Consider the following 26360-nt stretch of genomic DNA (forward strand, 5'->3'; position numbering starts at 1 on the left):
CTGTCTAAGCAAGGAAATCTTGCCTGGAAGGCCTGAAAGACCCTCCAAGCTGTGGCATAGGCCTTCCTGGTATTCAGAGATAAAGAACTGTTAATTAAATTAACCGCTTCAAGCCAATGAGAGTCTAATCCATCACCAATTGTTGGAACTGCGGGGAAGGCATGGCGTAAGCGTCTGGGACCGGGACCTGCTGAAAAAATAACGGGTAATTAAACCGGGACAAAGCATCGGCCGCTATATTGTCTATACCATTAATGAATCTACCATGGATGTGAAAATTAAAATGAAGAGATAACCAAATGAGCCTACGCACAAATCTCATGATCAGCAAGGATCTGGATCTGCCACTACTGATAACCTCAGAGATTGCTTGATTATCAGTAGAAAAAACTACTGTCTGACCTGCCCATAGATGCCCCCATACCAGAGCGGCTGCCACTATGGGATACACTTCGAACAAAGCCGAAGTCTCAGTGAACCGAGGAATTGCCAAAACCTCGTCCGACCAAGATCCCGCCATCCAATGAGAACCAAAAATGGCTGCATAGCCCTTGGTGGCTGCTGCGTCTGTGAAAATTTGGGGAGAGGAATTAGACACAGCCGGGATAAACATAGCTACCCCATTCCAATGTTGCAGGAACTCATCCCACATCAGAAGGTCAGCAAGCGAAGCAGAATCCAGGAACACCTGAGCATCAGGGTTGGGGGCCAAAGGCAATAATGCTAACAATCTAGATATAAAAGCTCTCCCCTGGGGGATGATCCTCATCGCAAAATTTAACATACCGAGAAGTGACTGTAATTCCACCCTGGTACAGACTCTGGATACTGTAAACGCATGAATGCAATCTCTGATTCTCACAAGCTTATCTGTGGGAAGACTGGCCTGCATAGATTGCGAATCCAGCGTAATACCCAGGAACGTGAGTCTGGTAACTGGACCTTCCATCTTATTGACAGACAGCGGTATGTTAAGTGCAGAGAAAAGTGAAATAAGTTTCCGCAGGTCAGAAGGGACTTGCTCACCACCTTCAATGAGGAGAAAATCGTCTAAATAATGGATCACCTTATGACACTTCTCCCTGTACGTGAGAATCCAGTTAAGGGCCTGAGCAAAAACGTTGAACAACCAAGGGCTACTTCTAGACCCAAATGTAAGCTTGGTGGCAAAATAATAAACCCCTTTCCATTTGATACCATGCCATTGCCAAAGAGATGGCAGAATAGGCAGAAGCTTAAAAGCATCCGCAACATCCGCCTTGGACAACCAAGCTCCTGAGCCCACCTCAATAATGGACTGAATAGCTTGATCCACTGAAGCATATTTGAGAGAAAATTCTTCTGACGGGATCAAAGAGTTGAGGCTAGCAACATGCGAACAATGAGGGGCAGACAAGTCATAAATTAAACGTGGTTTATTTGAAATTTTCCCTCTAACAAGCCCCAGAGGGTTAACCCTCCATACCTGGAAGGGAGGGGAAGTAAAAGGCCCGATAACAAACCCCTTATCAAGTTCTGACTGTAATAGCAAATCTACCGCTTCAGTATCTACAGTAGATGACCTAAGGTTTTTACACTCATAACTATCAGATGGTAAGGAGACAAACCCTGTGTGGAAACCCTCAGTGAAACCCCTAGCCAAAAAATTGCTCCAAGAAGGTGACGGGTGAGCAGCTAAACACTCCTGCAAAAAAGGAACATTGATACGGCTTAGTCATGACCTTTTATTCTGCTTAAGTGAACAGGCTGACTTGGGGTGGGCCCTGAAACACCCAGTACAGATATGCAGCAACTGGCATTGATTAAAATTGCATACCCCAAGGTTGTAGTTATTGCAAATCTGGGATTTCCCCAGAAAATGAATAGGACGGCCTAACTTGTCCAACGGGGCCGGATGACCTGAGGAAGGGAGCATCAAACCTGACCCCCTGGATGTACTAGGTACTGCAGGGACCTCCAAATTGGGGCACCAGTATGCCGTGTGTGATGAGGATTGACAAGAAGCACATACCGGAGACCTGAGCCCGGCAAAATGCCGGCAAAACAACTCGGTATCCATGTTGCTCCAAACCGTCACCACCTGAAATTGAGCAAAACGGGCCGCAGCTTTAGCGGAAAAAGACCGGTGATAATCATAAAAATTGGACCCCCCATACTTGTGGCCTAACTCAACCACCGTATACAGGTACAGGTCCAACTCTTCCCTCCTAAGTGGAGTAACAGAGCAGATTACATCTCTGTAGAGACTAAAGGCCAAGACAAACTCAGGGATGGACAACTTGCGACTAAGTCTGTGATCCCTGGTCTTCACTACCACCGAAACATCCCCACAAGCGTAGGACCTATTGTCCGCAACATCATGAGCAGCAATTAATAAGGATGCCAGGTTGACATCCTTCCCTTCAAGAATGTCCTTTCTAACATTAGCCGGAATAAAATGACAGCAATTACAAACATTTAACCGAGTGTCCCTGTAATGCTGTCCGTCCTTCACCGCCCCCCTCCAGCCAGCTCCTGAGTCTTCAGACATGACAAGGAAAGCAGACTGCTAACCCCAAACAAAATCACCATACCTGCCACAACCACCGCTGCCCTTCCCACACAAACCCCCCAGTGACACTACCCCGAGTGGGGTAACCGAGAAGGGAAGCCGAGACTCCCCTTACCTGCCCTTCTACCGACTGCGAGTGGACGCCGAGCTGAGACACGAGACCCGTTCCGAACCCGGAAGTGACGTCAGCGCCCAGGAATGACGCTGAACGAGCGCCTACGACCACGAAGGACAGAGGCAGAGGCGGGCCGGCTTTATGCAGCCTGACTCCGCCTACAAAAACAGGCTGACCTGCGGTCAGCCTTATACTTGTCATTGGGACGGAAAGTGAGGTACAATCTTCTGAAGAGGTATACAGACAGCAAAACAAATGTCATAGGGGTGATAACCCTTCCCTATGTTTTCCAAAAAGCTTAAAAATAGATTTTTTGGCTGGAGCTACACTTTCAAAATGTACCAGTTCAAAATTACAAACAGATTCTACTTAACAACAAACCTACAGTCCCTGTCTTGTTTGCACCACCTGGATACTGCTGTTCAGAGGGCCTGGGGCCCTGCGCCTTTCCTTTCTTTTAATTTGGGTGCGAGGTTCCCCTTAATATCCATACAAGACCCAAAGGGCCTGGTAATGGACTGGGGGGTACCCATGCCATTTGTCTCACTGATTTTCATCCATATTACCAGGACCGGACATTACATTAAAGCCGTAAGCAGTTTTAAATTACTTTTATTACTTTAAAAATGTCATTTTGTGCAGGGACTGTTCTAAGCACGGGAAACACGTGCCACTTTACAGGCATACTATAGACACCCCCCAGGTATGATATTTAAAGGAATATTTCACTTTTTTTTTCACTTTAAGCATCATTAAAATCACTGCTCCAGAACAAATGGCTGTTTTTAAAACTTTTTTTGCATTGATACATGTCCCCTGGGGCAGGACCCGGGTCCCCAAACCCTTTTTTTAGGACAATACCATGCAAACTAGCCTTTAAAATTAGCACTTTTGGTTTTGAACGTTTGAGTCCCATAGACTTCAATGGGGTTCTAACGTTCGTGCAAATTTTCGGTCCGTTCGCAGGTTCTGGTGCGAACCGAACTGGGGGGTGTTCGGCTCATCCCTAGTCAGCAGATTCATGCCTCAGGTCCCCCTCGGAATATCACCTACTATAAGAGTTGCACTCCAAGCCTGGAAATTACTTTTGAATACTTCTATAGTTAATACGACCTCTAAGTCCATTCCCCTGTCTATCTCTAGTCTACAATTATTAATCCCAAACCTAAAAGTTAGGCACTGGGTATCCAAAGGCATTACAACAGTAGAGGATATCAAAATAGGCCCAGCACTTAAAACCTTTAGAGCAGTTCAAATCAAACACAGGCTAGAACTAAATGATCAGTACACCTATATCCAAGTGTCACACCTATTAGCATCCATCTCTAATCTCTCCATTACACTACCTTGGATGGTATTTCTTTATTTCACAAACCCTAATACCGCAATCAAAGGCATCTCCCTATTTTATAATTTCCAAAATCAAAAATCAATATTTACCAAAACCCCATCTATGAAAACATGGGAAATAGACTTAATGACTTCTTACATTGATCAATGCCAAACATCACTCACATCTACATATGTAGCCACCAAGAACATTAATTTATGGGAACTCTCCCAAAAAATACTCCTAAGGTGTGTTACCCATTTATTATATTTAAGATTTAGTATCTCAAAGATATGATGTGGGTTAAATGAGAGTTCTTTGACCAAGACTGAAAGCTTTAACACAATAACAAATTTTTTTAGTAAGTAGTTGAAAGTCTAATACAATCATCTATCTATCTATAGTCTATACCAAGGAAGAAAATATTAGGTTAAAATAAGAGAATTACATGAAGGAATACAGAGTATATTCCTTAAAACATTAATCTACAAACATATTTAGTTACAAGTAAAGGGCCGACCTTTCCCATAATTACCCGTTTCTCACCAAGGTTCCATTCTAATGGCTGCTCTCCCAGAAAAAGAAAAATCTTTCCCATCTAGTCTGTGTATATCAATACAGGCTGATGACTCATTGGTTGGCATAGCGTGGCAATTGATTGGTGAGCTTCCCTGTTGCTGGGTAAGGATTGGCTGCATCTCCAATCCCTATACTTTGCATAAGTCAGCCCCCTTTACTGCAAATCCTTGTGACGATTCTGAGCAGGAGACTGACTTGAATTTTCCTGGGAATTTAAGTATTGATCATGGGTTGGCCTCCCTTCATTGCATAGGATCCTTTGAAGTGAGTATGCGTAAAACAATGAGGTTTGAATCCCATTGTTTGTACACAAAAACCTGGGCCCCAGCTTGTCTGGAGATATATGTGAAGATTAATATGTTCTGGCCTACATAGTTACAAGCTAAATTAGGTATATTCCTAATTACAATATTTGACAGCTATAAATGGAAATTTCACATAAACTTATAAGGCAACAGGTGGTACTTAACACCTATGAGACTAGCCAGTTTAAATCCTCAATCATCCCCAATATGCTGGAGACAATGTGGAAATAGAGGCTTGATGTTCCATATATTTTTAGCATGCCTATTACTACAAACCTTCTGGTCTGTCATTTTAAAAACTATAAAACAACTATAAAACAAATCACTGGTTCCCAGCTTCCCAAAAATCCAGGGCTGGCCATCTTGTCATTAGGAATGAACTTGACCTCTGACCTAGTAATAAAAGTTGTCAGCTTGTCCTGATTGGTGATGGGGGCTTGGCACTCCAAAAAGGCTTTTTGAACTATGTCAGAATCATATCCCTCGTCCATAAATGTATTTATTAGGAGTTGTTCTTATGTCTTGTAGTCACTATTTAGTGTGCAGTTCTTTCTCAGTCTACAAAATTGCCCCTTTGGGATATTCTGCTTCCATTTGGGATGGTGGCAGCTCGTAAAATGGAGATACAAATGACCTAAAACAGGGGGGGATATGTGACAGGATGGTGGTGACCTGTCACATTGTGAGAATGGTTAAGTGTTACCCAAGATTTTTATCAAGGCAGGTTGAGAGGCTCCAGCAGGGAGCTTGAATCATCATATGTAGAAAACTTTCAGTTTCCTCAGAGACTGGTAAAACCTGATCTGGGTTAGACATGTGCACTGCAGAAGAAATTGTTTGTTTTCATTTTCGTTTCATTTGTTTTTTTTTTTGTTTTGTTTTTTGGGTCATTTGTTATAATCGCAATTCGTAAATCTGTAAATTTGAAAATTTGTAAATTCGTAAATTCAAAAATTCATAAATTCGAAAATTCGAAAATCTGAAAATAAGAAAGAAGTTTGGCTGTTAGTGAAGATAACGTATACAAATTTATCCGAAGTTACGAATTATCTAAAATAATGAATGCCACATCTGAACAATTGGAAAGGAACACATTAATAATAAATAATAATACATTTTTTAATTATTATTATTTATTATTATTTATTCGCAACCTCCATTTAAATATGGCATTCGTTATTTCAGATAATTTGTAACTTCAGATAAATTTGTATTCGTTACATTCACTAACAGCCAAATTTGAAAGGAAATTCCAATACCTATAATTTAATAGTTAATAATAGCTACATAGTTAGTCAGGTCGAAAAAAGACACAAGTCCATCCAGTTCAACCAAAAAATAATAATACAATCCTATATACACAAATCTTCACCCACAGTTGATCCAGAGGAAGGCAAAAAAAACCCCAGCAAAGCTTGCTCCAATTTGCTACAGCAGCAAAAAAAAATTTCTTCCTGATCCCATGAGAGGCAAGCGGATATTCCCTGGATCAACTTTACCTATAAATGTCAGTACCCAGTTATGTTATGTACATTTAGGAAAGAATCCAGGCCTTTTTTAAAGCAATCTACTGAGCTTGCCAGAACCACCTCTGGAGGGAGTCTATTCCACATTTTCACAGCTCTCACTGTGAAGAAACCTTGCCGTGTTTGAAGTTGAAATCTTTTTTCCTCTAGACATAAAGAGTGCCCCTTGTCCTCTGTGATGATCTTAAAATGAATAAGTCAACACCAAGTTAGTTAAATTATTATTAGTTAATATTTCAGATTTTCAAATTTTCGGGTTTTCAGATTTTTGAATTTTGAATTTCCGAATTTATGAATTTTCGAATTTACACATTTTTGAATATTCAAATTTGCGAATATTCTGAAAAATTTGTTAAATGGGTTTTCGTTAATTTGGATATTTCCGAATTAATGAATTTGTCGAAGTCCGTTAAAGAACTAATTTGGATCAAAACGAATTGCACATGTCTATTTTGAGTCCTGGAGCCTGGAGACTTTGTAGAGAATTGGAAGTGATGAATGCTTCAGTAGTGTATTTTTACTACTATTTTGTTGAGCTTTAAAGAGGAGTTACAATACACAAGGAGAAACAAACATGATAGCATATTGTGACATAAAGGCCAGGTTGCACATTGACCATATCAAGAAAGAAAAAAGTGGAAGCACATATAAAAATTTCCACCTACATGCACAATATACAATGCCTAGGGGTTAACTTACTAAAAGCAAATAGACTGTGCACTTTGTAAGTGTAGTTCATTCAGAGCTTAGTCAGTGAGGTGAAGCTTCACTTTGAAAAGAATACCCAATCACATAGAAGAAAAATTAAAAAAAAACAGGATTTGTGCATGCACATGATTGGATGATGGAAGTCAGCAGAGCTTCTCTTTTTTACTAAACTCTGGGACAACTGTACTTGCAGAGTGCAGAGTCTATTTGCCTTTAATATATCTACCCCATAGTGTATACATGTAAACAGTATCCATCTGCCATCGCTCATGTATACCAATATATATACTCAATACAGTAGGACGTAACAATCTGGAGTGCAATTCGATTTGAAAAAATGAAAACTCCTAATGCACAGTATAAGGCACAAACTGGATCCAGATTTTGCAGACAACCAGCACACTGATTGTGCAAGAGAGGTGACAAAATTTCAGGGCTCTACCCTCCCCAATAGTCTGTGAGGCTATATAGGAGCAACCAATGGTGTGCATGTCCGCATAATGCAGGTGAATCCTGTGGTAAAACAGACATCAGAAAATGAATGCTGAAAACCCCTGTGGTCTTTTATTGGCTAAGCATTGTGAATAACGATGATCTGAATGTGTGTGGGATTGGTTCTATCAGGGTATGGGGAACATTAGATATTTTCATATACTTAACCCCACTGAAATCAACTAGAGCAGAAACAGCAAAATCACTAATAGTCATTTTTTGTACTATTGGGATAGAGATTGTAAAACAAATGTTATGGGGTGCTGGGCACTGATCTTGGGGATATGCGCTAATTACATTTTTTTAATGAATTCAGTCAGAAACAGTGATTATATAATTGCTCACAATGCATCATAAAAATGTCCAGTTCTCTTAAATAACCTGCCAGGGGATGCCCTAAACTTGCCTGTGAAGTTATCTGTAGGATGTATAAAACACTACTATAGCAATATTGAAATTTACAAAGAAATAAATGCACTTTGTTTAGGTCTTATCCTGACAAGATATGTCAGTTGCTTTCTTCCCTCACCTCCACGTGTTTTGATCTCTATTTCTAGTAGGTATGGGAGAATCTGCCTGGGCTAGATTCACTAACATTTTTGCAAATCTTATTTGAAATCTGCCTGTTCTCAAATATTATGGCACACTTCATTGTATTTATATTTTTACATATAAAATAGCTGACTCCTTGAGGGAAATAACATGGACTTGGAAAGTAATTTTACAGGTGAGGAATGGGAATCCCTCATGGAGGGGTACCTAAAAAAATTCAGTAATAATGAACAGATTGATTCAGAGATTTCATCCTTATTTTTTTTAGATTATCAAAAACTCTAGAAAATAAATCACTCATGTTTTGGCATATAAAGTCATTCAGGGATTACATCAGAGATAATATCAACCCACTTTGACTCCGTGTCCAGATCTTCCCTACCTTGGATGACCTGGACGCTGATTTCAAACAAGCATGGGAACAAACACTCCAGACATGTTCACGTAGCCTAATGGAGATCTTAATAGGAGAATATACAAAAAGGTCTAAAACCTTCGATACAGAGATCATTAATCTATGTGGAAAATTACAGAACTTTAGGACACATAAATCTGTTATTGCTAAAGAGAAAAAAATAAAAATGCACTTAGAAATCTTTAACAAAGAAATTCTTATTAAAAAGGGACAAAAATTTACACGAGATAAAAATGGCCTTGAGGGCAGTAAAGCCTACAAATGGACACATAATAAATATTCTAGTAAAAATAACTCCAATCAGGGACAATTCCATAATTTGACCCAACACGGCCCCCACACGTCCTCCCAATTACCTCACAAACAAAAATCCACACCAGGCACTAAACGACAATATCATGGCGATTCTGCACATGATCAGAAAGCTAAAAAAAAGCCCTGGAAAATACATCTAGGCCTTCTCACTTAGTCACTCCGATATCTGAAAAATCCACTATTTGTCCCACACAAAAGCCACCAGTAGGGGATCCGATGTCCCAGACCACTAACGCACCTCCCAGTTCATCTGAATTGGGTCCTAATGACCCTTCTTTTTTAGAACGAATTTTAGAAGGTGTCAAGCCAGCACAACCTAACTTGAACACATACACACAATGTGCACTTTAAACCCTATGGAGGAATCCTCAATGCATGAGAATATTGATTTAAGTATAATTAACCTATCTTCATACAATCTATCTAAGGAGGAGATCTCAGTTCTAAAGAAAGGCCTGAATTTTTGTCCAAGTCAAAACTTGGATAAATTTGAGGTATACAAAGATCTCCAACTATTTATTTGTAAACTTATTTTGAAACAACTCTACCACAAACAACAAGGCAATACAGATTGTACTCCTCAAGAGAATCAAGCTGTGGATCAGCTGATTTCTCTTCTTGAAGAAAACGATACAGCAGATCTCATTGACTCTGTTGATTTATCTCAGATTCTACAGTCTATAGATGAACAGGATAACTTTACCAAAACAAATCCCTCTAAATCACTATTAAAGAAGGAATCTGATTTTGTCCACCCCCTAGTATCAATTTAAATGCAGGGGCCTTTTTAAAGTTGGTCAATAATGACTTAGAGAAATTGAAAATACAGGCTAAGGGCCCCACTAATTTTAGTGAGAAGGAATTTGAAGCACTAAAATCACTTGCAAACAACAACCAAATTACTATAAAACCATCGGATAAAGGCAAAAATGTCGTTCTGCTTAACAACGAAAATTATATTAATACATGTAAAAAAATTCTCAACAACCATGATTGGTACCACCGAATTCCAGCGGACATTATTGAAAAAGATAACAAATAATTTTATGTAGTAATAGACACCGCCTATTTAAATAATGTAATTAATAAAAAGACTTGGAGCTTCATCAGAAACAACTTCCCTAAAGTGCCCACATTTTACATACTTCCAAAAATTCACAAAAATCCCACAAACCCCCCAGGCAGGCCAATCATTTAGGGAATTGGCTCAAACAGTGACAATGCAAGCAAACTAGTGGATGAATTCCTAAGACAGTATGTAATATCACTACCATCATATGTGGGAGATACTGTTCATCTTTTACAAATTATTAACAAACTAAATATCCCCGATCATGCTCTCCTAGTCACAATAGATGTGGAAACACTGTATAGCTCAATTCCCCATGATAAAGGCCTAGCAGCTATTAATCATGTCCTCCAACAAGCCACGGTTGTGGATCCTGTATACAAGGAATTCATCATTTCACTGCTGCAGTATGTCCTGGGACATAATGTCTTTGTTTTCAATGGCTCCCACTACCTCCAGGTGCAGGGGGTTGTGATGGGGACTTGCTGTGCCCCATTGTATGCCAACCTGTACCTGGTGGAGTGGGAGAAAATGTTTTTGGCAGATAAAAGTCTGGCCATTTACATTGATCACATCCTCGGATGGTATCGCTTTATTGACGATATTCTGGTCATCTGGGATGGACCACAGGACATGCTCCAGTAGTGTCTTTTAAGAATGAATAGGAACAAATTTAATCTAAGTTTCACCATGTCTTGGGACAAAAATTCTATCACTTTCCTAGATGTGGAAATCTATAGGGGAGAAGATGGTAAATTGTGTAGCAAACTGTACAGAAAATCTACAGCAGGCAATACAATACTCCATGCTTCAAATTTTCACCTGCAACCTTTAATTGACTCCATGCCTTACAGCCAATATTTAAGAGTAAAACGCAACTGCACAGATGATGAAACTTTTAAAAAGGAAGCAGCAAAACTGCACGATAGACTTCTGGTAAGAGGCTATTCACATGCCTCTTTAAAGAGATCTTACAAGCAAGCCTCTATGAAATCTAGAAGCAATCTAATATACAACAAAAAACCCCAGAATGATAATAATTTTTTGAGGATCATCACTACCGGTAGATACAATAAACACCAACATCACATGCAAAGAATTATTGAAAAATATTGGCAGATGCTGACTCTAGACCCATTATTGGGACAATTTGTCCCGGCAAAACATCTCTTTTAGCAGAGCTGCCTCCATTAAGGATAAGATTGTCAGTAGTGAGTTAAAAAATTAGTCAATAAAAATGCATTGTGAATACAAAGGTACATGCAACTATTGCAGATGTCTGCTCACGCAAAAAAAAACTATACTCCCCAATGGAAAAAATCTTTTACCAGCAGCATTTTGTGAATTGCAGGACTTTTGGAGTTATCTACATGCTGAAATGCAGCTGTATCTGCTTTTACATCGGGTAGACCAAACTGGAATTCTGGAGGAGGGCATACAGGCACATTCGCAGCATGCAAGTATGCAATCCCGATCTCCCCCTGGGACACCATGTCTCCTTGGTTCATGGTGGAGTGTTCCCCAATATCAAATTTTTGATCTTGGATCGGATACACCCCAATCCCAGGGGCGGTGATTGGAATAAAATCCTCCTCCAGATGGAATTAAGATGGATTTATCAGCTTAAAGCTACATCGCCTCCAGGCCTTAACTAGGCTGTATGCTTTAAACTATTTCTTGAGGGTTTTTCCTCAGGTGGAATGGAAAAATAGATTTTGAATTTATTGATCTGTTAACTAGCCTGTTGATTTTCTAATTGCATACCTGTACCTCTCCCCATCTCCATCCAATAGGGATCTATATGCATATAATTTCCTCCTATTTATGTATGTTTTCCTTTTGTTACATATTTATATGTTTTTTCTACATATCCATATGTGTTTGTTAAATATATATGCATATACATATGAATGTACAGATACTGCATAAATGACCATTGCCATTCTTTGATGCAACACATGCAGGAGGTATTGATATTGTATATTTCTTCCCTCTTTGAATTTAACATCTTATATCTGTTTCCCTATATACCGGATGTCTATATTGTAAGTGATCTGTACCCACACTTTCTTGCCTGTAGAATACTTACCTTTGTACTAAACCATCAGTACATAATTAGTGCCTATGGGGGTTTCTTCTCAATATCATGTGGGCAAAAATTACTTTTATATCCTAAGATCGTTTTTTGTTTTGGATTTTAATGCAATACTTATATTGTATATTTAATTTGAGAAATTTGCTTTCCTTATACCTGAATTCCATTGTGCTGTAGCTGACCATCTGGATTGCCCAGCACACAAAGCCGCCCAGTTGTATAACCTTGGACGGCGTCTTGGAGTTCCTGGACGGCATTACATCACCACTTCCAGTCTCCATCTTGCCACTCCAGCAGACATGCTCAGTCCGCTGTTGAGGCTTACTGTGTCGGTGGACTGGGTGTGTGAGACGCCGCTCCGATGCACTGACGTTCGTGCATGCATGGTGGGGGCGGGGCCGCGCACATCTGATCCAAGGGGTTCTCTAGAGGAAATATATTTAAACATATGAAAGATCACTATTTATGCAGTGCTATATGAATGCACACACATTTATATAAAACTCGCTTCATTTATCTAATGGGTATATATATTTTTTACCTTTATCAGCATTACCAATTATTATATGTTCGATATATAAAGGTGCATATATATATATATATATATATATATATATATATATATATATATATATATATATATATGTTTATCTTACCTGTTATTATATTGCAATTTGGCTCCCACTATATACCTCATATGATTATAGTGCCAGATACACACATGCATACACCTCCTCTTGACTTTTACATCCAGAATTATATTGTGGATGGTAAATATATTTATTACTAAAGGATTGTCTTCTATTGTCCTTACAGTTGCTGAAAACTTTTTTCCAACTTCTTGTGGCCTTCTTTGCTTTTTGCGTGTGCATTAATCATATTCAGGTATATCTCTCACCTTTCATGCCACTTTGTAGCCATATGCATTTATATAAAAATTACATTGTATGCTCCCATTTTGGAGACAAGATTTAGCATATCATTCCTACTCTCATTATGTTTTAGGGACTTCCTTGCTTGGCCTCAGTATATCCCTTTGGCCACCCTGCGGCTCTGGAATGTGAGGAGTTATCTCTCCTTGGGGAGGACAGCTTTAATACTAAGTCTGTTTTCTAGACTTCTTATTTGCCTTATTTGAAGCCCACATGCCTTGAGATAGCAACCCCACCGGCATAATGTCTCATGTTATGTATCCATAATTTTAATACCACACAGTGAAATATTGAAAATCATCTCACTATTCAATAATATATAAGTAGATTCTTGAAATGTTCGGTATTTTTTTACCATGATTGTAATCTTCTACTTGTGAAACCTGAATATATTTATCTTTAATTATGCCATAGATGAATTCCTCTTTTTCATGCTTACCTGAAGAAGGACTTAACTACTACCCCGAAATGCGTTGGGTGTAAGGAGGGTCCTTCAGTATGGTGATATTAGCTGATTTTGTCTAAAAATTAATATTTCATGTCTAACTATAATTTTAATCATGTCTAATTATAAATAAATAAAAAATATTTTTTTTACTACTATACCTGTATACATTAAAACTATTTGGTGTCTGAAAAGACCACACAGGGGGAAAAACTCTTTTCTTTATTGATTATTGCATGTGGCACATTATAAGCATAGATTTGTCATTTGCACTTATTTCCTCTTTCATTGAAATCTATAAAGTGTGTTGTGTGGTGTGTGTGTGTGAATCTTGTTATTTAGTTCTGGACATTTGAAGATCTAATAAGGAAACTATTAGCAGGCCTCAAAAAGGCACCAGAAGTCAAATTGAGAACATGTACCATTGCCAAAATCAAATAAATAAATAATATTAAAAAACAAAAAAGGTAAAGCTCCCTACACACACTGACAATTTTGCTGATGTGAGACCATTTTTTTATAGAAGGGGTGGTGGGTTATGCCTTCCTTTAAATTAGTGGCTCTTGTGGCTCACCTGACCTGGGGTATGAGCTATGAAATGCATTATGAGGTTGTTCGTTATTTTGCTTTATTTCTCCAAATTCTATTTTTTAGAGGCGGACAGCAAGTTTATGACCAAATGTTTGCTGTTTTAACATCACAAATCTCTGAGATTCACCAAAGAACCTATGGTAGCAGTGAATCCAAACCTCACTCCTAATGTCTAGTAATGGCAAACACAGTGCATGGGATTTCGATGGCTACTGTCTGATGATGAATGAATGAATGAATAAAAGACTTGTATAGCTCTGCAAATGCGAACTGAATCACCTCAAGGCGCTTGATCCGTTCTGTGGCTCTTAATTAAAGTTGAATCAAGAATTGGAAGTTTGAATCCTAAGAGACCAGTTGCTCTATAGTACATGGCACTTAAGCAGTGCATTTTTATTTGTCTGGAAGTTTTAACATAACCTAACATGTTGCATTTCTGTTCATGCATATTTTGTTTTTTAGGTTGAAGTAATAGTTATCTGCTGTGCTGTTTTATTACCTGTCAATAAGGCTAATGATGACCTTGCCATCAAGAAATGTAATTGTAGTGCAACCCCTGACCACATAAAACATGTGATTTGTGCTATGTTGACATTCGGAAGCATATGGATGGTGGTATAATAATCGCTAGTTATTTAATTTAAGACATAAATAATGAATAATAGAGATGAATTCCAACCCTGCCATCACATTTTATATTATGTTAACGCATCAAACATTTCTTGCAGTCACTTGCATCTTTTCTAGTTTAAGGAACCCATAATCATTAACCAAATGACTTACTTTACAGAACTTTTTGTTGAATCAGGATCCTGAGCAGATACATGGCCAATTATGCTGCCTTCTTTCACATCTTCATTTACTTCAAACACATAAAAGGGTCTGTTAAAAATGGGAGCTTCATCAACATCGTGCAGTGTAATTTTCACAATAGCTGTATCCTTGAATGACCTAAGGTGTGAAAATCTTGGATCCTCAAATGTATTAGCTGCCTCAACCTCAAATGTGTGCATTCCATGACTTTCAAAATCCAGCAGCTGTAGAAAAACAAATTAAAAGGTACATGAAAAAATGCATAGTTTATCATTAAAAATATACAGTAATTTTGCACTGTTAACATGAAAAGTAATTAACATTTTTGAGAATCAATAAAATGGTCAGTTTACCTATATTGCATATTTGAGTATGTGTGGATGTTGGGCAGAGTGAGTCACTCACTAACTTGTAATGCAAAGACCCCAACCAGCTGTAATTAAAGCATAAAAAATATAATAAATGAACATCTTTTTACAGGTAAAAAAAATGTGCATTTAGTACAACTTTACATTGCATCCTGTAAAGCATTGAACCTATGATCAGTAGTTCACAGGTGCAATGCCAGGATCCTGCAGCCCCTTCAGTACACACTCCGATATGGGCAGGCAGATACTGAATGGCAGGAAGAATTAATGAACTACGAAGATGCTCACCAGCGCCCTTGCAACTCATTGAGAACTACAAGCTATCAGCTGTAATGGCTGACCATACTTGTTGTCTACTCATTCTCATCATAAAAGAGCATAAGGAAGATGATTACTGCATGCCTATGGGACATCATTTCTGTCAACAAGACCACTGTAAGAAACACATAAACATTTTGGATTCTGAAGGGAACTTTAAAGATACTCAAGAACGGAAGACTTATGAACTATTAATGAATTCTTTTTTACACAATAGATAATGAATTAAATATAGGCCTTGGTTTTCTAAATCACTATCCAACAGTTTTATGACAATTCTGACCCCTGTCACTGTTACCCAATGCCACTCCCCATTCCCTAGCCCACTACTTTCTTTATTTTACCTATCCCCACTTTATTTACCAATTCTGTGTATACACGTGTGTTTTCAGAAATTGTCTTACTTAACATTTTGTTAAAATTTTATGCATTAGTACCGCTTGGAAAAATGTAAAATGCAAATAAAAAATATTATAAACAGCATTCAGTTTTTGCTGCAAGTGCACCAATACAGCCACAATGACCTAAAATTGAATATAATGCAATATAATGCAATGCATTGATTATGAGCTATTTTTTGGAAACTACACATAATGATGCATTATATATAATACCAAATTATTACACAAAATATAATGTATATAATATTTGTATGTAAAGACAAAAGGATTGATTTTCTTAAAGAGAATGTTCACTTTGCAAATTGAATGTTCACCTAGATTGATTATTACGTTAAACCTATTCTCTTTAATTTCACGTGCACAAGTTTGTTTATTCAAAGTGAACAGAACAGAATCCCACCTAATTCAATAAGCTAAATGGAGATTAAGTTTGCCAAGTAGAGATGGGCCCAATGTGAGGGCCCCATAATGCACTGCGAGATTGGGGGGAGCCACGCCAGTTTTTTTTTATTTTGGCGTGGGGTTCCCCTCAAAATATATACCAGACTCAAAGGGCCTTGTATGGACTGGGGGGCTCCATGTCACTTTTTTAAATCTGTATTGCTGGGAGCCGGCAATACATTACAGCCGCGAGCAAGTTTAAATGACATTTTTTCCTTTAGGAATGTCATCATTGCTGCGGCATGCTCTATACATTGCACATATGTGCCACTTTACAGGCAGATCAAGGGGACCCCCCAGGCATGATAAAGGAATATTTAATTTTTATTGTTTCACTTTAAGCATCATTAAAATTACTGCTCCTTTAAAAATGATCATTTTAAAACTTTTTTTGCATTGATACATGTCCCCCAGGGCAGTATCCACGTCCCCACACCCTTTTTTGGCAATAACTTACACATAAGCCTTTAAAATTAGGACTTTTGATTTTTCATGTTCCTGTCCCATAGACTTTAATAGAGTTTGCATGTTTGGTAGAACTTTTTGCCCGTTTGAGACGTTCTGGTGCGAACCATCCCTATTGCCAAGTGAACATTCTCTGAACCTTAACGTATGCAAACCTCATTTTAAAGAATGTCAAATATTTTTGCATCTAATATATTTTTTGTTTGTCATTATTTTTCACTCTACTTTTTAAAGCTGCAAACAAAAATTTTATAATTTATGAATTTGGGTTTTAAAAGTACCAGTATTAGCAATAGTAATTATCCACAAAGGTTATCTAAACTCAAGAACAAAAATGTATCATATACAAGTGTATATGTCCTTAGGTGTGGTGTCTGCATTATTGTTTTTTTAGGCTTTTTTTTATTTATTTTGATCTGGTGATCCTGCCATTGACACATTTCCTTTTGGAGAGTCACAACTCTCACTCTATTGTATCTATGGGGAAGCAGCATTGTCACCCCAGACTGCTATTTCTGGTTTGGACTACAAACTTTTAACTTCATTACAATGGCTTTTCAAATGAACTTACTATGGGACTACCATGGGTACTTAGTAATAATGCATTGAAAAAAAATGTAAAGAAATGCAACCATATGTCTAATACAAACCAATGATATATCATACTAAAAACATACATGGATAGGTATACCTTCTAAAAACAACCCATAGCTACAATCCTGTTCTCCATTACATGAAGGAGTGGTATTCATAAAGTATACAGGTTAAAGGGGTTTTCCTTTGCAGTTCTTTGCTGGGGTACTCTAATAGGGATGGGTGAACGGTTCGGCCCGAGCATAAGTTCGGGCCGAACTTTGGTTGTCGGATGTTCGGTAAACATCGAACATTATGCGGTAATCGCGGCAAATTCGAAGCCACGGAACCCCGTTAAAGTCTATGGGACCCTAACATTAAAAACCAAAAGTGCTAATTTTAAAGGCTTATATGCAAGTTATTGTCATAAAAAAAATGTTTGGAGACCCCAGGGGACATTTATCAATGCAAAAAAAGTTTTAAAAAAAAGTTTTTTCGGGAGCAGTGATTTTAATAATGCTTAAAGTGAAACAATAAAAATTAAATATTCCTTTAAATATCATGCCTGGGGGGTGTCTATAGTATTCCTGTAAAGTGGCACAGTTTTCCCATGTTTAGAACAACACCACAGCAAAATGACTCTGACTAAAGAAAAAAAAGTCATTTAAAACTGATCGCGGCTGTAATGAATTGTCGGGTCTCGGCAATATAGATAAAACTCATTGAAAGAAATGGCATGAGTTCCCCCCAGTCCATTACCAGGCCCTTAAGGTCTGGTATGGATATTAAGGGGAACCCTGCACCAATTTTTTCATAAATCTATCTATCTATCTGTCTATCTATCTATCTATTATTATTGCAGACATTGCATAATGGCTGGTGAGCTGTAATATACTTAATTACATTTTTGTTCTTAGGTTATGATATGCTTTTAAGTGGTAAACATGAACTTGCCATCTATTCTGAAAGCAGTAGGGTTGATTTACTAAAATCTGGTGCAGCTGTGCACAGATACCAATCAACTTCCAGGTTTTTTTGTCAAAACTTAATTGAACAAGCTGAAGTTAAAAGCTATTTGGCTACTATGCACAGCTGCACCAGATTTTGCACTCTCCAGTTTTATTAAATCAACCTCATTGTGTATTACCCTTTAGGGCCCTTTCACATTGCTCTGTAGCAAAATAGCAGTAAAACCGCATGTGCACATTTTCCCCAAATTTGCTGTGTTTCATATGCATTTCCTGTGTATTTCTAGTATGTTTTGGGGTTGCCTGCACCTGTGAAAAATGGAGCTGTGACTCAAAAACGCAGGAAAAACACAAATTGTGGTGTGTTTTTGCCACATTTTTACCACAATGTATCTGCGATTTTCATTTTTTTCAATGGGAAGCTGCAATTTTGGTGCAGTTTTCAAAACCGTACCACAGTTGCAGCATGCAGGACTTTTCAAAACACAGAATCCACAGTGCAGTATTGTGAAAAGTCCCATATGATTTAAAGAGAAACATTTTTTTGCGTTTTTCTTACAAGGTAAAAACATAGGAAAAACGTATCGGTGTGAAAGGGGTCTAAGGGTCCTTTCACATGGGTGTTCCATTTTCTTCATCAGTTCCATCACTTTTTTTTGTTAGAAATCGGAGGAAAAATACATCTGTTTTCTAACGAATTTCTATTTTTTGGAACAATAGGAATTTGAATCATTGAAAATGAATCGACTGATCCAAATTCTAGTTGAAGAACCGCTAGTTGCTAAGGAGCAGGCAAGTAAGCCGGCCGCTGCGTCCTTAGCAACCGATGAGTCATCAGCTGAACATTGCCAGAAATTTAAAAAAATTTGAAAAAAATTGTGTGGGGTCCCCCCAATCCATACCAGGTGCCTTGGGTCTGGTATGGATTTTAAGGGGAACCCCACATTAAGATTAAAAAAAAAACAGCATGGTGTCCCCACAAAATTCACACCAGACCCTTATCCAAGCATGCAGCCCAGCAGGCCAGGAAAGGAGGGCCCCTCCTGAACCATACCAGGCAACATGCCCTCAACATAGGAGGGTGCTTTTGGGCTTTTCTGCCCCCCACCCCAAAGCCCCTTGTCCCATGTTGATGGACAAGGGCCTCTTCCCCATAACCCTGGGAAGTGGTTGGGGGGGTCTGCGGGCAGGGGGATTTATCAGAATCTGTAAGCCCCCTTTAACAAGGGGACCCCAAGATCCTGTTCCCCATGAGAATGTGTATGGGTTACACAGTGCCCAACCCATTTACCAAAAAATTGTAAAAAAAGTGAATAAACACAGTGCACACGTTTTTGAAAATTCCTTTATTAAAAAATAAAGAGCAAAGTCCTCTGACATAGAACCATCATCAATCATGCTGCCCGCTGCCACTGCTGGACCCAGAAAAAAAAACCCTCCAGTCTCGTTGAAGGCTACCCACCCGCTGGTGGCAGGGGGTGGCATGATTGATGATGAATCTACATCGGCGGACATTGTTTTTTAACTTTTTTTTATAAAGGAATTGTCAAAATCCTGTGTACTGTGTTTAAGTGAATGTAAACCCTCACATATATGCAGTGAAGTAAACAGCCTCAGATGATACACAGGGATGAAACAAATCTCCCCACATAAGTTTTACAATGTACATTATATCTGCTGTCTTCTGCTTTATATATTCTTTAGAAAGTTCAGATCATGTTAGATTTTCTCTTCCTGATCAGCCCTGCAGTGAAGCCTGGGCATACAGCCAAGACAGCTGATCGGAGGAAAGGCACACACCCCTCTCCTCATACTGTAGGTAGAGACTTTCAGAGCTGTTTGTTGAATCATTCAGCTCTGTGCTAATCTATTTATAGCAAACTCAGGCTGCTTTTATCTCAGTTGATGTAGAACTCGTCAGAAGTTATCAGGCTAATAACAAAAGAAAGGAGCAGGAGACAGCTACGGGACATAGTGCTTTGAAGCAAGATAAGAAAACACTGCAGATAACACTGCAGATATATGTTCCCAGCTCAAATTTCATTAATCAGTTTACGTCCACTTTTATTCACTTTTTACCCTTTATTGGTGAATGGGTAGGTATGTACCCCATACTCATTCACATGGGGGGGATCTCGGGGCCTTCTTGTTAAAGGGGGCTTCCAGATTCTGAAAAGTCCCCTGCCCGCAGTCCCCCACAACCACCACCCAGGGTTTTGGGAAAGAGGCCCTTTGTCAGGGAAATGGCCAAAGAACTGGCAATCTTACCAACACCCATCATGGCCGCATCAGGTGCACTCCCATGCATATTGGTGTATGCAGATGAGCAACAACGCTAATGGACATATGCAGATATGCAATGGTGCCTCCTGGCCTATGTAAACCTGCTACTGAGGCCTGTGCATTGCTGGATTATTGTCAGCTCTCCTGTGTTCCTGTGCTCCTGTGTTTCCTGATCTTTGACCTCCCATTACCGACCCGGCTTGCTTAACCTGTTATTCTGATCTCCTGGTTTGACCTCTGGCTTGTACTACTGACCCTGCTCTTGTCTGCTCCACTGTGTTTTTGATCTCGGCTTGGCTCACCGACTCTGCTGCAACCTGTCTCACCATGTATGACCCTGGCTTGTTCCAGAAAAAAAGGGCTTCCTTCCATTTCAAAAACTGTATGTTAACGAAGGCTAATGTCAGCGGATGTCAATGGATCATCATCCGCTGACATCCCCTTGCCCATAGGAATACATGGGTGTCCATTTTCCCCCCCGTCAAGGGACAGAGGAAAAAAGGACAAATGGAATGCCCATGTGAAAGGACCCTTACAAGTAGTGGACCAAAGTGGCAAACAGAAGCAGTGCACTGCTAATATACACCACCGTGAAAGTTGGTACAGATAAAAGGTTAATTGATTTACTGCAAATACATCATTTAGGAAGGAAAATAGGGGTGCAATGCAGCAAAAGCATTTTTAAAACATGTTCAGTTTGGAAATCATTGATTTTACATGTCAAATACAGCTTTGAAACAACCTTTATACAGTGGTCATAAACAAATGTAAACAGAATACTCCAAAAAAGTGGTCAGACAGCATCAAAGCAATCTCTTTTATCCATTCAAATAGATCCAAAAGTATTATGTAAATTATTAAATAATAATAATCTGGCATGACCTTTTTAACTGTTATGATTCCATCCTGTGTTTTCTTGTCTGTGATGATCTCAAAGTAGTCTTTGGCATCTCTATCAATAACTGTGTATTTGATCTCTGCATTTTTACCCACATCATCGTCATTGGCTTTTATTCTTCCAATTGCTGTTCCTACAGCAGCAGACTCCAGTGACATAAACTGGTAAATGCCTAAAATTTAACAAAATCGCTTTTTTTTAATGAAAAAATGACATAACAACAATAGCAAATGTACAATGCACAATCAATATTTGTTTCTTATAATATAAAATAATCGTTAACGCAATCTTCATGTCTTGTAGGCTAATAGTATGGCGCTGTGAACCTACAACAATAATTTAGTTTTTAAATACATCTTTTGCTTTCTTTATATGTCTTAGTTGTGTTTTTGCAAGCAAAATATAACAAAACGGCAATTGAAAATTGAGAACAAAACATATACAGTGCCTTAAAAAAGTATTCATACCCCTTGAAATTTTCCACATTTTGTCATGTTAGAATAAAAAATGTAAATGTATTTTATTGGGATTTTATGTGATATACCAACACAAAGTGGCACATAAATGTAAAGTGAAAGGAAAATGATAAATAGTTTTCAATTTTTTTTACAAATAAATATCTGAAAAGTGTGGTGTGCATTTGTATTTAGCCCCCCTGAGTCAGTACTTTTGCTGCAATTATAGCTGCAAGTCTTTTTGGGATGTCTCTACCAGCTTTGCACATCTAGAGAGTGACATTTTTGCCCATTATTCTTTGAAAAATAGGACATGAGGGGGGAGGAGAAATTGGGACTTTAAATGAAATTACGGCCTGGTAAGGTCGCATATTTCCGTCCCTGTCATTATGACTATAAATTTATTTAAAAAACCCTGCAAGCGAGTTGCTAGCGAGTAAAAGAGGAGGAGTTGGGACTTTAAATGAAGCCAATGGTTTGCAAGCCAACACATAACTGGTGGGTGAATAAGCTGTTCAATGGTTTACATATAAACAATGGTATCAAACAATGTCTTATTAACACTTAGCAAGATATCTAAGATGAGTAATAGCACTGATAAACAGTGGTCAGCGTACAGATTACTAACATCAATTGGCAAGACAGGTAAAACAGATAATAACACTGGTACAAACATCATTGCTGGGTAAAACCAAGGGACTACCAATGTCAGAATGGGTAAACAATTATTGCACGATAATGCCTGCCTGATTTCTGGCCTCAAAATTCCTGTTACAAGGAATAATCCATGTGTACAATGAAATTGGTGAATAGAAGTTAGCTGGTATCTCAACGCGTTTTGTGGTTCAAGACCACTCATCAGGAGCAGACACGTCATGTTTCTGTCATTTAGAATGATATAATATGTCAACATGGTTAACATGGGTACAGGAGAGCAGATAGATCCCCCAGAAGTACTCACTGGGATACGTTTGTTGGCGGTGAGTGGCCAGAGGCGGTAAACCGTCCGGGTACACTGCAACCGGGAGCTGAGGAAGGTGCCTCCACCACGGCGACAAACACAGGCACCCACCAAGGAGACACAGGACCACGAGGCACCCTAGAGATAAAGGTGGCAGGTGAACAAAAATGAGGGGATGTATGTGAATGAGAATAAATGGGGAAGGGGGGTGGGGGAGGTGTGAGAAAGTGCCGTGTGGAGAAAAAGGTGAGCAGGGGTGGACAAACTGTTAGGGAGGAAAGATGGTGAATAATGGGCCTGTGAGGTGAGAGTGAAGGAGAGCTCTTGCCCCTCACCACCAACAAACGTATCCCAGTGAGTACTTTGATCCTTCTGGGGATCTATCTGCTCTCCTGTACCCACGTTAACCATGTTGACCTATTATATCATTCTAAATTACAGAAACATGACGTGTCTGCTCCTGATGAGTGGTCTTGAACCACAAAACGTGTCGAGCTACCAGCCAACTTCTATTCACCTATTTCATTGTACACATGGATTATTCCTTGTAACAGGAATTTTGAGGCCAGAAATCAGGCAGGCATTATCGTGCAATAATTGTTTACCCATTCTGACATTGGTGGTCCCTTGGTTTTACCCAGCAATGATGTTTGTACCAGTGTTATTATCTGTTTTACCTGTCTTGCCAATTGATGTTAGTAATCTGTACGCTGACCACTGTTTATCAGTGCTATTACTCATCTTAGATATCTTGCTAAGTGTTAATAAGACATTGTTTGATACCATTGTTTGTATGTAAACCATTAAACAGCTTATTCACCCACCAGTTATGTGTTGGCTTGCAAACCATTGGCTTCATTTAAAGTCCCAACTCCTCCTCTTTTACTCGCTAGTGATTTGTTTGTGGGGTTTTTTAAATAAACTGCTTTGAAAAATAGCTCAAGCTCTGTCAGATTGGTTGGAAAGCGTCTGTGAACAGCAATTTTCAAGTCTTGCTACAGATTCTCAATTGGATTTAGGTCTGGACTTTGACTGGGCCATTTTAACATATGTATATGCTTTGATCTAAACCATTCCATTGTAGCTCTGGCTGTATGTTTAGGGTCGTGGTCCTGCTGGAAGACAAACCTCTGCCCTAGTCTCAAGTTTTTTGCAGACTCTAACAGGTTTTCTTCTAAGTTTGCCCTCTATTTGGCTCCATCCATCTTCCATTAAACTCTGACCAGCTTCCATGTCCCTGCTGATGAAAAGCATCCCCACAACATGATGCTGCCACCAACATGTTTCACAGTGGGGATGGTTTGTTCAGGGTGATGTGCGGTGTTAGTTTTCTGCCACTCATAGCATTTTGCTTTTATGCCAAACATTTCAATTTTGGTCTCATCTAACCAGAGTTCCTTCTTCCACATGTTTGCTGTGTGCCCCACATGGCTTCTTGCAAACTGCAAATGGGACTTCTTATGGGTTTCTTTCAACAATGGCGTTCTTCTTTCCACTCTTCCATAAAGGCCAGGTTTGTGCAGTGCACAACTAATAGTTGTCCTATGAACAGATTCTCCCATCTGACGTGTGGATCTCTACATCTCCTCCAGAGTTACCATGGGCCTCTTGGCTGCTTCTCTGATTAATTCTCTCCTTGCCCGGCCTGTCTAGGTGGACAGCCTAGTCTTGGTAGGTTTGTAGTTGTGCCGTACTCTTTCCATTTTCAGATGATGGATTGAACACTGCTCTGTGAGATGTTCAAAGTTTGGAATATTTTTATAACCTAACCCTGCTTTATACTTCTCCAAAAACTTTATCCCTTACCTGTCTGGTGTGTTCCTTGGCCTTGATCCTGCTTGTTCACTAAGGTTCTCTAAAAATCCCTGGAGGGCTTCACAGAACAGCTGTTTTTATACTGAGATTAAATTACACACAGGTGGACTCTATTTACTAATTAGGTGATTTCTGAAAGCAATTGGTCCCACTAGATTTTAGTTAGGGGTATCAGAGTAAAGGGGGGTGGAGACAAATGCATGCCACACTTTTCACATACCGTATTTATTTGTTTTAAAAGTTTGAAATGATGTGCTGCTTCATGTTGGTCTATCACATAAAATCCCAATAAAATAAATTTACGTTTTTGGTTGTAACATGACAAAATGTGAAAAATTTAAAGGGGTATGAATACTTTAAGGCACTGTACTTATTAGAGTATATGTATTACCATGCATAGCCAAAACACTTTATTTGGAATTGGATAGAATAGGGAAGGATTAGAGTCCCTATCAAGCGTTTATTATTTTCTTGTTTCTTTTAGGTATAGTCACCCTCTCGGTCTGCCTTGGTTCTACCTGTTCTAGAGACAACTAGGCATAACTAGAAAAATTATTTGGCTAAACATAAACATTTTGTTATTTGAATACCATGCAGGCTGCTCCATTGTCCTGCTTACATGTCTCTAAGTGGCATAGAATAAGCATGCAGCAAGTAAAGTCAAATAAAGTTAGTAGTCATGATCTCTTTTCTTGTTCTGCAGTAGGGATTTAGCAAGATTTGGAGTCACTGGTTCATCTTGACGGCCAGGCAGCATTTCTAGGCAGTAACAGTAGCCTGTATACCTATATTTTCTCAGTTTAGGTTTACATTCAATTATTAAAGGGTAACTTCACTTTTGTAGGGAAAAAAAAAAAACAAAAAAAATAGCAAACAAAGAAAAAATAATATAGCTTATACAATTGCAACACAATTCATATTGTAATTGAATTCTTTTAAAAATTACCTTTCCATTTCAATCTACATCTCTGTAATTTTCCGCAAATGCAATATGACTACCTGGAGTTATTCAGTGCACAGCATGTGTACAGAACCCCCCTCCAGAATTTCCTGCTTCTGTGATTAGCTCACTGATTTTCCCAGAAGTCTACACTAATATACAAGTAAGATTTCAACATCCCCTGCAACAAAAATGTCATTTTTGGTGAGATACTCCCAATAGGAAATCATGTCTAAAGTGATGCAGACCCAGCAACTTTCCTCATTAGTGATCTGCAGGTGCTGCAGCTGATTAATAATTATGAAACCAATCCCATTGGACTCAATTTCCTACATGGACACAGACAAACACAGGGATTTCTTCAGAATAAGAAAAAGTAGGAATCTGCAACAAAGTTTGTTAAAAACCTTGTAATGTACATAGATCACTCAGCGGGGAATGTTTTTTTTTCTCAACAAAAGTGGAGTTACTCTTTAATTTGAATGATGGTTGCCACTTTGATTATCTTAGTGAAACCCCTGCACCATCATATGTTTATACCCATCAGCTATTATTCAAATTACTTTTCCACGGATGTATCCAAGAATTGAAAACCAGCACAGGTGACAAGCCTGATGAGCTCTTGTATATACCACTTTCAT

General features: G+C 38.8%; 1 protein-coding gene across 1 annotated transcript in view; it reads right to left on the reverse strand.

Moving 5' to 3' along the window:
* Positions 1 to 26360, reverse strand: part of LOC141144827 (cadherin-9-like) — a 695333-nt gene that overhangs the window by 109251 nt on the left and 559722 nt on the right. Inside the window, exons 6-7 of the mRNA XM_073630885.1 lie at positions 21533 to 21720; positions 14804 to 15057 (exon numbers count right to left, since the gene is read on the reverse strand). Of these exons, the coding sequence (XP_073486986.1) occupies positions 14804 to 15057; positions 21533 to 21720 (442 nt within the window). The remainder of the gene's footprint in view (positions 1 to 14803; positions 15058 to 21532; positions 21721 to 26360) is intronic.

This window comes from Aquarana catesbeiana, linkage group LG05, assembly GCF_042186555.1.
Source record: "Aquarana catesbeiana isolate 2022-GZ linkage group LG05, ASM4218655v1, whole genome shotgun sequence".
NCBI classification, from domain to species: Eukaryota; Metazoa; Chordata; class Amphibia; order Anura; family Ranidae; genus Aquarana; species Aquarana catesbeiana.